The 13,203-nt window shown below is 49.6% G+C and overlaps 1 protein-coding gene across 1 annotated transcript; it reads left to right on the plus strand.

Annotated features, from left to right (window-relative positions):
• ak8 (adenylate kinase 8) lies at positions 1 to 12,222 on the plus strand. The gene is made up of 16 exons (XM_027286022.1): positions 1 to 493; positions 618 to 702; positions 842 to 891; positions 1,636 to 1,791; positions 1,917 to 1,985; positions 5,449 to 5,530; positions 5,664 to 5,735; positions 5,813 to 6,135; positions 6,394 to 6,521; positions 7,161 to 7,312; positions 7,399 to 7,482; positions 10,960 to 11,106; positions 11,189 to 11,330; positions 11,412 to 11,492; positions 11,569 to 11,698; positions 11,847 to 12,222. Exons 1-16 carry the CDS (start codon positions 410 to 412, stop codon positions 11,934 to 11,936), a joined length of 1,875 nt encoding a protein of 624 aa, XP_027141823.1. The 5' UTR covers positions 1 to 409; the 3' UTR covers positions 11,937 to 12,222.
• Positions 12,223 to 13,203: the final 981 nt, after the last annotated feature.

A 13,203-nucleotide genomic window follows, 5' to 3' on the forward strand; every position in this document is an offset into this window, starting at 1 on the left:
TTTGTGCTAACATGTAGCCAGCTAGCTGATATTAGCATTAGCCTTTAAGTCACAGTTAGCTTATTGCTCTTATTTTGAAGGTCACGAAAACCGGAAGTCTAGTAATTTAATAATTCCTGTTGTAAACTTTTATTTTCTTGTATAAAATGTTCGCTTCCTGTTTACGTTTTAATTAACCGTTAATTAGTTAAATTACACTTCTTTTTTTACCGCCTTTCATTAAACCTAGGCCGCGCATGCGCGCTGATGACGTTGCCCTTAGCAACAGCCAAACGTTTGTTGGTACCGGCCCGTTACCGGTCCCGTTTGTCGGTTGATCCGGTTTGTTTGACTCAAACTGTCTCTAACTGCGTCGAGCTGAGGCGGGAAAACATCCGGAACCATCAGGAAACATTTAACGAACCTCTGGATGGATGACACGGTGAGGCCGCTCAGGATCCCCCCGCAGATGAACGTGTACGCGGACAAACACAACGTGCTGCACCTGGTCCAGGTAAGAAAGACCCGGTCTGTTAACCCGGACCAGGGGAACCTCACTGACTGCGTGTGTGTGTGTGTGTGTGTGTGTGTGTGTGTGTGTGTGTGTGTGTGTGTGTGTGTGTGTGTGTGTGTGTCAGACCTTGGTGTCCAGTCTGGTGATCGATCAGCCTGAAGATCCGATCAGTCACCTGATCAGCCTGCTGAGGAGGAGCAGCTCCGACAGTGAGTCAGTGCACCTGAATGCAGCATGACTATATTAAAGACTATATTAAGTCTGTCTCTCTGTCTGTCTGTCTGTCTGTCTGTCTGTCTGTCTGTCTGTCTGTCTGTCTCTCTCTCTGTCTCTCTCTCTGTCTGTCAGTCCACAGGGTGATGCTGCTCGGACCTCCTGCTGCAGGTAAACACACTGTGGTGAGTATCATCATCTGTCCTCCTGTCCATCTGTCCCTCTGTCCTCCTGTCCATCTGTCCCTCTGTCCTCCTGTCCCCCTGTCCCTCTATCCTCCTGGTCATCTGTCCTCCTGTCCCTCTGTCCTTCTGTCCCTCTGTCTTCTGTCCATCTGTCCTCCTGTCCATCTGTCCTCCTGTCCCTCTGTCCCTCTATCCTCCTGTCCATCTGTCCTCCTGTCCATCTGTCCTCCTGTCCCTCTGTCCATCTGTCCCTCTATCCTCCTGTCCATCTGTCCCTCTGTCCTCCTGTCCATCTGTCCCTCTGTCCTCCTGTCCCCCTGTCCCTCTATCCTCCTGGTCATCTGTCCTCCTGTCCCTCTGTCCTTCTGTCCCTCTGTCTTCTGTCCATCTGTCCCTCTATCCTCCTGTCCATCTGTCCTCCTGTCCCTCTGTCCCTCTATCCTCCTGTCCATCTGTCCTCCTGTCCATCTGTCCTCCTGTCCCTCTGTCCATCTGTCCCTCTGTCCTCCTGTCCATTTGTCCATCTGTCCTCCTGTCCTTCTGTCCACCTGTCCCTCTGTCCTCCTGTCCATCTGTCCTCCTGTCCATCTGTCCCTCTGTCCATCTGTCCTCCTGTCCATCTGTCCATCTGTCCTCCTGTCCCTCTGTCCCTCTGTCCTGTGTGTCCTGTCACAGTCATCTCTGGACAGATCATTACTTCCTGTGTGAGTGACACGTTCATGACATCATTTCCTGTTTCTTCAGGCTAAGAAGCTGAGCTCCGAGCTGAGAGCTGTCCATGTGACCACAGACGATTTACTGAAGGACCAATCAGAGCTGAGAGCTGTCCATGTGACCACAGACGATTTGCTGAAGGACCAATCAGAGCTGAGCGCACGCCAACATGTGCACAGAGAGCAGGTACACACACACACACACACACACACACACACACACACACACAGATCAGTTCCAGGTTGGTGTTAACGTAAATCTAACGTATGAACAACGTTTATGTTAGTCAGCTGACCTCATGTTGTGTTCAGGAACTTCCTGCTGAGCTGCTGGCCGACCTGATCCAACACAGACTGAAGCAGATCGACTGCTTCAACCGGGTGACACCTCCATCACACCTCCATCACACCTCCATCACACCTTTATCACACCTCCATCACACCTTTATCACACCTCCATCACACCTCCATCACACCTTTATCACACCTCCATCACACCTTTATCACACCTCCATCACACCTTTATCACACCTCCATCACACCTTTATCACACCTCCATCACACCTCCATCACACCTTTATCACACCTCCATCACACCTCCATCACACCTTTATCACACCTCCATCACACCTCCATCACACCTTTATCACACCTCCATCACACCTCCATCACACCTTTATCACACCTCCATCACACCTCCATCACACCTTTATCACACCTCCATCACACCTCCATCACACCTTTATCACACCTCCATCACACCTCCATCACACCTTTATCACACCTCCATCACACCTCCATCACACCTTTATCACACCTCCATCACACCTCCATCACACCTTTATCACACCTCCATCACACCTCCATCACACCTTTATCACACCTCCATCACACCTCCATCACACCTTTATCACACCTCCATCACACCTCCATCACACCTTTATCACACCTCCATCACACCTCCATCACACCTTTATCACACCTCCATCACACCTCCATCACACCTTTATCACACCTCCATCACACCTCCATCACACCTTTATCACACCTCCATCACACCTCCATCACACCTTTATCACACCTCCATCACACCTCCATCACACCTTTATCACACCTCCATCACACCTCCATCACACCTTTATCACACCTCCATCACACCTCCATCACACCTTTATCACACCTCCATCACACATCCATCACACCTTTATCACACCTCCATCACACCTCCATCACACCTTTATCACACCTCCATCACACCTCCATCACACCTCCAACACACCTCCAACACACCTTTATCACACCTCCATCACACCTCCATCACACCTCCATCAGGTCTGTCTGTCTGTCTGTCTCTCTGTAATGATGATGATTAGCTCTCTGGTCTCTCCTGTGTCGTACTACGGTTCCCAGCAGGCCGAGCAGCGTGTTGGTGTGTTTCCCCAGAGATCAGCTGATCAAAGAGTCTCTCTGCTGCTCCTCATTATCACACAGAGCTGATTCCTGATCAGTTTGAGAGAGTGACAGGAAGCAACGCTCACACAACCACAACTACAACCACGACTACAACAACAACAACGGCTACAACTACGACTACAACAACCACGACTACAACAACGACTACAACCACGACTACAACAACTACGACTACAACAACCACGACTACAACAACGACTACAACCACGACTACAACAACAACGGCTACAACTACGACTACAACAACAACGGCTACAACCACGACTACAACAACAACGGCTACAACTACGACTACAACAACAACGACTACAACAACAACGACTACAACGACAACAACGACTACAACAACGACTACAACCACGACTACAACAACCACGGCTACAACCACGGCTACAACTACGACTACAACCACGGCTACAACCACGACTACAACAACAACAACGCCTACAACAACAACAACGACTACAACCACGACAACAACAACAACGACTACAACAACAACAACGTCGACAACAACGAATACAACAATGACTACAACCACAACAACAACGACTACAACAACAACGGCTACAACTACGACTACAACGACGACTACAACAACAACAACAACGACTACAACCACGACTACACGACTACAACAACGACTACAACCACGACTACAACAACGACTACAACCACGACTACAACAACAACGACTACAACCACGAATACTACAACAACGACGACTACAACCACGACTACAACAACGACGGCTACAACTACGACTACAACCACGACTACAACAACAACTGCTACAACTATGACTACAACAACGGCTACAACAACAACGGCTACAACCACGACTACGACTACAACAACAACAACGACTACAACAACGACTACAACTACAGCTACAACTGTGACTACAACAACGGCTACAACAACAACTACAACAACGGCTACAACCACGACTACAACAACAACGGCTACAACCACGACTACAACAACGGCTACAACCACGACTACAACCACGACAACAACAACGACTACAACGACTACAACCACGACTACAACAACAACGACTACAACCACGACTACAACCACGACTACAACAACGACGGCTACAACAACGACGGCTACAACTACGACTACAACCACGACTACAACAACGGCTACAACTATGACTACAACAACGACTACAACAACAACGACTACAACCACGACTACAACAACAACTACGACTACAACCACGACTACAACAACGGCTACAACTATGACTACAACAACGGCTACAACAACAATGACTACAACCACGACTACAACAACAACGACTACAACCACGACTACAACAACAACTACCACTACAACCACGACTACAACAACAACGGCTACAACTATGACTACAACAACGGCTACAACAACAACGACTACAACCACGACTACAACAACAACAACGACTACAACTACGGCTACAACTATGACTACAACAACGGCTACAACAACGACTACAACAACGGCTACAACCACGACTACAACAACAACGACTACAACAACAACGGCTACAACAACAACTACAACAACAACGGCTACAACAACGACTACAACGACTACAACCACGACTACAACAACAACGACTACAACCACGACTACAACAACGACGGCTACAACTACGACTACAACCACGACTACAACCACGACTACAACAACGACTACAACCACGACTACAACAACGGCTACAACTATGACTACAACAACAACGGCTACAACAACAACGACTACAACCACGACTACAACAACAACAACAACTACAACCACGACTACAACAACGACTACAACTACGGCTACAACTATGACTACAACAACGGCTACAACAACGGCTACAACCACGACTACAACTACAACAACGGCTACAACAACGGCTACAACCACGACTACAACAACAACAACGGCTACAACCACGACTACAACAACGGCTACAACTATGACTGTGACTGTCTGGTGCTCCTTTAGGATGTTGCTGGAGTTTATTTGGTCGTCATAGTTTCAGACACTGACTTACATGCAGACTGATTGGACTGATCATGTGACTGCTTTATGTGGCTCAGTGTTTCAACATAGTGTGTGTGTGTGTGTGTGTGTGTGTGTGTGTGTGTGTGTGTGTGTGAGAGAGAGAGAGAGAGAGATCAGCAGCTGCTTTGATCAGCTCATGGCTGTTTTTTATGGCCGCAGGCTAAGCTCATCACACACTGTGGATGATTGACAGCTCTCATCACGACCCGCCTCCTCCTGTCACGTTAAATACTTTTCACCTGTCTGTCACCTGTCTGTCTGTCTGTCTGTCTGTCTGTCTGTCTGTCTGTCTGTCTGTCTGTCACCTGTCTGTGTGTTTCAGGGCTGGGTGTTGGAGGGAATCCCTCAGACTCGTCTTCAGGCTCTGAGTCTGCAGCAGGCCGGAGTTATACCTGAACATGTAGGTGAGTCTGTGCCCCGAGAGCGTGTGTGTGTGTGTGTGTGTGTGTGTGTGTGTGTGTGTGTGTGTGTGTGTGTGTGTTTAAACACCACATCCTGTCACTGTGTGTGTGTGTGTGTGTGTGTGTGTGTGTGCAGTGATGCTGGAGGCTCCTGACGGTGTGTTGATGGAGCGCTCTCAGGGGAAGCTGGTGGACCCGCTGACAGGAGGTCAGTTCTTCACATGATGTCAGCGTGTTCTCTCTTCACTGCTACAGTCTGTTTGTGACATCACTTCCTGTCTGCAGACTCCTACCATCGCACCTTCATCTGGCCGGACGACGACGCCGTCGCTCAGCGTCTGGAGGCGGAGCAGAGCCTGTCAGACGAGCAGCGATTGGCTGATCTGCGGCGTTACCGCTGTGAGGTCACAGGTCTGAGATCGGCCTATCAGCACGTCCTGAAGGTCGTCAGCTGTGACCAACCACACGCAGACGTGTACCAACAAGGTACACACACTTCCTGTCTGTGGTCACATGATCTACTCACTTCAACAGAGCTTCACTCTGATGTGTGTGTGTGTGTGTCTGTCTGTGTGTGTGTGTGTGTGTGTCTGTCTGTGTGTGTGTGTGTGTGTGTGTCTGTGTGTCTGTGTGTGTGTGTCTGTGTGTGTGTCTGTGTGTCTGTGTGTGGTCTGGGTGTGTGTTGTCTGTGTGGTCTGTGTTAGTGTGGTGTGTCTGTGTGTGTGTTGTGTGTGTGTGTTCTGTTGTGGTGTGGTCTGGTGTGTGTCTGTGTTTGTGTTGTGTGTCTGTGTGTGTGTCTGTGTCGTGTGTTGGGTGTTCTGTGTGTCTGTGTCGTGTCTGTGTGTGGTCTGTCTGTTGTGTCTCAGGGCTGTCTCATCCGGACTCGTCGTTGCTCCAGAAAACTCCCGAAATCGCCTCCTGTTGGGTCCGCCGGGGTCGGGAAGAGTCCACCAGGCCAGATGCTGCTGTCAGAGAAACACAAGGATGTTGGACGGTAAACACCACAACCACTCACACACAACTTACACAACACACACACACACAACACACACACAAAACACAGAAATACACACCTGAGTGTACATCTGACAGTGAAACTTTAACTGTCTGTCTCTCACCCGTCTGTCTGTCTTGTCTCTCACCTGTCTTCTGTCTCTTCGTCTGTCTGTCCTTCTGTGTCACCTTCTGTGTCGTCCTGTCTGTCTGTCACCTGTCTACCTGTCTGTCTGCTGCTGTCTGTCATGTACCTGCTGTCACCTGTCTGTCGTCTGTCTGTCACTGTCTGTCCCATGTTTCTTACTGTCTGGTTCTGTCTACCTGTGCTCGTCTGTTTCTGTCTGTCTGTCTTCGTCCTGTTGTCTGTCGTGCCTGTTCACCTGTCTGTCTGTCTGTCACATGTCTGTCTGTTCTGTCTGTTGTTGTCTGTCTGTCTGTCACATGTCGTCTGTCAGTGTGTTGGGTCATTTGTTTGAGGTCTGTCTCGTGCTGGTTCAGCTCTGGGAAGCAGAGATCAGAAGATCAAACCGTACCTGGATGACGGGACGCCAGGTAAGCGTCTCCTGTACAGACAAACTGAGCCTGACATGACGATGGTTAATGATTCCTGATTCCTGTGGGGGGGGGACTGGTCCAGTCCCAGACTCGCCGGTTTCTGCAAGGTTCTGGAGGCAGCGTCTGAGCCGATGTTTTGGACTGCCGCAGAGAGGCTGGGTCCTTCCACGGGCTCCCCCGAGACTGCAGCAGGCCCCCCCAGGCGCCTGAAGGAGAGCCAGCACCAGCCCACAGGTCCTGACCCGACCTCATTGCGGACACCTCATGCTGACCTAATGGTGACCTCATTGTGGACCCTCTGACCTCTGCTGTCTCCTCAGAGTCTCTTCCTGGAGCTGGACTGATTGACGGTGTGTGGACACGAGTCAGTTCTTCAGAGGACCGACCCGTTCGTGGGACCGCAGGTCAGCCCGCCGTCTGTGCACCCTTGAACGCCTAACCACACAGCGTGTCACAGCTGTGATGTCATTTCCTCCCGCAGGTTCCCCGCTGTGATCGCCCGCTCCGAAACCTCCGAGGTCCAGAAACCGACTGAGGACAAGACCACGCCGGACAGCACAAAAACTGTTGGACAACACCCCCACTAAGCCAGGTACAGGGACACACCTGCAAGCCTGCAGGTACACACACACACACACACCACACACCACACCACACACCACACATAATTCCCCCACTCCCAAAAAGAGCTCTAATTCCTGTTTTGAGTGACGTGTTGTGGTGTGTGTGTGTGTGTGTGTGTGTGTGCGTGTGTGTGGGTGTGTGTGCGCTGTGTGTGTGTTTGTGTGTTTGTGTGTGTAGTCTGTGTCTCCAGATGGACTTCACGTGTGATGCTGATCAGGATCCTCACTCTGTGTTTGAAGCTCCGGAGCGCCGCCTGACGGACTGAGAGTGACTCACCTGGGACAGACCAGGAAGTGGGACGACAGGAAGTGGACAGAAGGAAGTGGACATACAGGAGTGGACTCTGTCTTTCTCTCATCGTTTATTTCAAATGTTTAAGAACAAAAACAAAAAATAATAATGTTGGTATCCGTTCTGTGACCGGAGCTCGGTGTTGGACGGACAGATTGCTGTGCTATGAAATATCGTGAACGTTTATGTAAAGTTGATTAACTTGATTGTAACGTTGATGTAACGTTGACTGTAACGTGTAGGTTAGATGTGGGAATGACGTTCTATAAAGCAAGTGATGATCAAAGCCTCGTTACATCAGATTTCATATTTACATGAGCTTCACTGAGAGTCCCCCTGTCTGTCATGTAGGCGTGTCGTGGTGTGTGAACGTTGCATAAGGCGGGCTCTATAAACTGATCAGACGAGTTCAACCTTCCACACACACGGGGAATTATTTTACAACGGTCCAAACAGGACGAGAACGAAGACACAAAAAAAACCTGGACTATTTAGTCTCTGAGACGTCCCTGCAGACTGTCTAAAACCTGGCGTAGTCTCTGAACGTCCCCGAAGACTGTCTAAAAAAACTGACGGTAGTCTCTGAGACGGTCCCCGCAGACTGTCTAAAAACTGGACGTAGTCTCCGCGACGTCCCACAAGCAGACTGTCTAAAACCTGGACGTAGTCTCTGAGACGTCCCCACCAGACTGTTATACAAACCTGGGACCGTTAGTCTCTGAGACGCCCCGGCAGACTGTCTAAAAACTCTGGCCGTCTAGTCTCCGTTGCCGTCCCCACAGACTGTCTTAAACCCTGGACGTAGTCTCCGTGACGTCCCGCCCGACTGTCTAACACCTGGACGAGTCTCTGACGACGTCCCCGCAGACTGTCTAAAACCTGCGACTAGTTCTGTTGACGTCCACAAACGACCTGTCTCAACCTGGACGTGTCTCTGTGGGACGTCCCCGCCGACTGTCTAAAAACTGGACGTAGTCTCTGTGACGTCCCCGCAGACTGTCTAAAAACCTGGACGTAGTCTCTGAGAGTCCCCGAGGATGTCTAAAACATGGACGTAGCTCTGTGAGTCCACGCAGACTGTCTAAAACCTGGACGTAGTCTCTTGAGACGTCCCCGCAGACTGTCTAAAACTGGACGTAGTCTCCGTGACGGTCCCCGCAGACTGTCTAAAACCTGGACGTAGTCTCGTGACGTCCCTGCAGACTGTCTAAAAACCTGACGTAGTCTCCGTGACCGTCCCCACAAGGACTGTCCTAAACCTGCGACGTTAGTCTTGTTGACCGTCCCCGCAGTCCTGTCTAAACCTGGACGTAGTCCAGGTTACGAGACAGTTGAACAGACAGACAGACGACAGGTGAAGACAGGTGACGAAACCATACAGACAGACAGACAGTGCAGACAGACAGACAGGTGACAGACAGACAGACAGACAACAGACAGACAGGTGACAGACAGACAGACAACAGACAGTGACAGACAGGTGACATACAGAAGACAGACAGACAGGTTACAGACAGACAGACAGACAGACATCCATACTAACAGACAGACAGACAGGTGACAGACAGACATACAGACTACAGACAGACAAGGTTAACAGACAAGGTGACAGACAGACAGACAGACAGGTGACACAGGTGACATACAGACAGACATACAGACCATACAGGTTGACAGACAGACGACAGGCAGACATACGGTGACCGACAGACAGCAGGCAGACAGACAGGTGAGATAACAGACAACAGACAGGTGAGAGACAGACAGACAGACATGTGGAGAGAACAGACAAGTTAAAGTTTTTCACTGGTCAGATGTCCACACTCAGGGTGTATTTCTGTGTGTGTTGTGGGTGTGTGTGGTGTGTGGTGTGTGTGTGTGTGTGTGTGTGTGTGTGTGGTACCGTCCACCATCCTGTGTTCTCTACAGCTAGTCTGCCTGGTGACTCTTCCCCGCCCCGGCGACCCAACAGGAGGATTCTATGGATGGCCGTTTAGGGGTGAAAACATGAAATATGTAACACACACACTTGAAACGTGCACACACACATTGACAATGTGCAAAGTTGCATTGAAAACGTGCACACACATTGACAAGGTGCACGTAACCCATTCAAAACGTGCACACGCACAGTGACAAGTGCACACAACACACATTGAAAAAACTTGCAACACACATTTACATGATGTGCAACACGCAAGGAAAAATTTCCACACCCGACCACCTTTTCACCAATGTGTGTGGTGGTGTGTGTGGTGTGTGGGTGTGTGGGTGGTGTTGTGTGTTGTTGTGTGTAGTCTGTGTGTGCGTGTAAAATGTCAGTGCGCCCCAGAAGTTTCTTTCAATGTACCGGAAAGCACCTTGGACACCTACTTCCGGTTTTTCACGGTGTCAAAATAACACATAATCATTGCATAATTTTTAGAGTATAAGCGAAGTATAAGAAGGTTTCATGTGACAATGTGCAATAAATATCTCTCTCCAGAGAAATTTAGGGATGTCCCAAACTAAATTATTATTCCTAAATCCTGTGAGCACTAGATCCACAATCTTCACGACAAGGCAGCATCCCTGCTCATAATCTTATTATCAATTCGCCCTGATTTTATTTTGAAATTAGGACAAGGAAGTTGTGTGTTTGGACCAGCGGACGACCAGGACCATCAAAGTTCGTTGAAGAAAAAAACTGTATGTACAGCAGCGATGGCGGGCAACCACCGGAGGATGCTATCGGTATTTTGAGGAGGCTTCTTTGGTTCACCAGAACTCATTAACTGTCGTGGGAAACCAAGAAGCCTCTGGAAACACGAGAATCCGTCAGCAATGAGAATAATGAGATAGCTGTTGTTTTAGGGGTAAGGCCAACCAGTGGCGCTAAATGTGAATATGGGGAGCAACACCCCCCTCCCCCCCCCCCGTGGCTCAACATGTGCAGACACTCTCTTCCAAGCCAGGGGCGATTTCAGCAACTGGGCGGGCCGAAAGGAAACTGTCTGTCTGTCTGTCACCTGTCTGTCTGTCAGTGTGTTGTGGTCATTTGTTGAGGTCTGTATCAGCTGCTGGTTCAGCTCTGGGAGCAGAGATCAAACCGTACCTGGATGACGGGAGGCCAGGTAAGCTGTCTCACCTGTACAGACAAACTGAGCCTGACATGACGACTGGTTACTGATTCCTGATTCCTGTGGACTGGTCCAGTCCCAGACTCGCTGGTTCTGCAGGTTCTGGAGGAGCGTCTGAGCCGAGTGGACTGCAGCAGCAGAGGCTGGGTCCTCCACGGCTTCCCCCGAGACCTGCAGCAGGCCAAGAGCCTGAAGGAGAGCCAGCACCAGCCCAACAGGTACTGACCCGACCTCATGCGGACCTCATGCGGACCTCATGGTGACCTCATGGTGACCTCTGACCTCTGCTGTCTCCTCAGAGTCTTCTTCCTGGAGCTGACTGATGACGTGTGTGTGGACAGAGTCAGTCTCAGAGGGACCGACCCGCTCAGTGGACAGAGGTCAGCACGCCGTCTGTGCACCTGAACGCCTCACACACACAGCGTGTCACAGCTGTGATGTCATTTCCTCCCGCAGGTTCCACGCTGTGACTCGACCCGCTCCGAACTCCGAGGTCCAGAACCGACTGAGGACAAGACCCGAGGACAGCACACACACTGTGACACACACACTAAGCCAGTACAGGACACACACTGCAGCCCTGCAGGTACACACACACACACACACACACACACACACACACACATTAATCCACCACTCCCCAACAAGAGCTCTACTTCCTGTTTGAGTGACGTGTGTGTGTGTGTGTGTGTGTGTGTGTGTGTGTGTGTGTGTGTGTGTGTGTGTGTGTGTAGTCTGTGTATCCAGATGGACTTCACGTTGATGCTGATCAGGATCCTCACTCTGTGTTTGAAGCTCTGGAGAGCCGCCTGACGACTGAGTGACTCACCTGGACAGACAGGAAGTGGACAGACAGGAAGTGGACAGACAGGAAGTGGACAGACAGGAAGTGGACTCTGTCGTTCTCTCATCGTTTATTCAAAATGTTTAAGAACAAATAAAATGTTAGTTATCCGTCTGTGAACGGAGCTCTGTGTTGGGCGACAGATTGCTGTGTATGAAATATAGTGTAACGTTGATGTAACGTTGATGTAACGTTGATGTAACGTTGATGTAACGTGTAGGTTAAGATGTGGGAATGACGTTCTAATAAAGCAGCTGATGATCAAAGCTCGTTACATCAGATTTCATATTTACATGAGCTTCACTGAGAGTCCCCTGTCTGTCATGTAGGCGTGTGTGTGTGTGTGAACGTTGCCTCAGGCGGACTTTATAAACTGATCAGACGAGTTCACCTTCCACACACACGGGGAATTATTTTACAACGTCCAACAAGGACGAGACGAAGACACAAAAAACCTGGACGTAGTCTCTGAGACGTCCCCGCAGACTGTCTAAAACCTGGACGTAGTCTCTGAGATGTCTAAAACTGTCTAGGATCTTTGAGTCTGAGGCGGACAGACAGTGTCCTCATGAGTCTTGTCTTCCTCACAGGTCTATAATTAGTCCTCCTCAGAGTCTTTCAGTCCCTGAGCTGTCGGACTCTCACTTTGATTGACAGCTCTATTTTTAAGCTTCCTGTCGACAACAGGAAGCGGAGCGCGACAGAAATGGGACGTGACAGCTGCTGACGGTTCGTGTTCGTCTCCTGCAGAGACAAACATCTGTTCATCCAACCGCACAGCCTGCTGGTCTTTGTAGTCCGTTTAAACTTCATGTCTGAAGCTTCACAGAAGGTTCTGGACTGTCTGGTTCTGGTTCTGGTTTCACATCCTGTTCTTGTTTGTGATGATGAAAAAATAAAAAGTATAAACACGTCTGTCCGTCCTGGGAGAGGGATCCCTCCTCTGTGGTCATTTTATCAGTCATTGTAATTCATTGTCATTTTATCAGTCATTGTAATTCATTGTCATTTTATCAGTCATTGTAATTGTACAATATGTTTGTGTTGATTTGTTCTGTACACTGACATCTATTGCACGTCTGTCCGTCCTGGGAGAGGGATCCCTCCTCTGTGGCTCTTCCTGAGGTTTCTTCCACCTTTTTTCCCTGTTAAAGGTTTTTGTGGGCAAGTTTTTCCTCACTGGAACCGAGGGTCTAAGGACAGAGGGTGTCACTCCCTGTACAGATTGTAAAGCCTCAGAGGAAAAT

Source organism: Larimichthys crocea, chromosome XIII, assembly GCF_000972845.2.
Source record: "Larimichthys crocea isolate SSNF chromosome XIII, L_crocea_2.0, whole genome shotgun sequence".
In the NCBI taxonomy this organism is placed as follows: Eukaryota; Metazoa; Chordata; class Actinopteri; family Sciaenidae; genus Larimichthys; species Larimichthys crocea.

Coding starts and splice junctions, on each gene's coding strand:
- ak8 (XM_027286022.1), top strand. CDS start 410: ATGGATGACACGGTGAGGCCGCTCAGGATCCCCCCGCAGATGAACGTG. Junction 5,736..5,812: donor GGTGGACCCGCTGACAGGAG/GTCAGTTCTTCA, acceptor TCCTGTCTGCAG/ACTCCTACCATCGCACCTTC. Junction 11,107..11,188: donor CCTGGATGACGGGAGGCCAG/GTAAGCTGTCTC, acceptor GGACTGGTCCAG/TCCCAGACTCGCTGGTTCTG.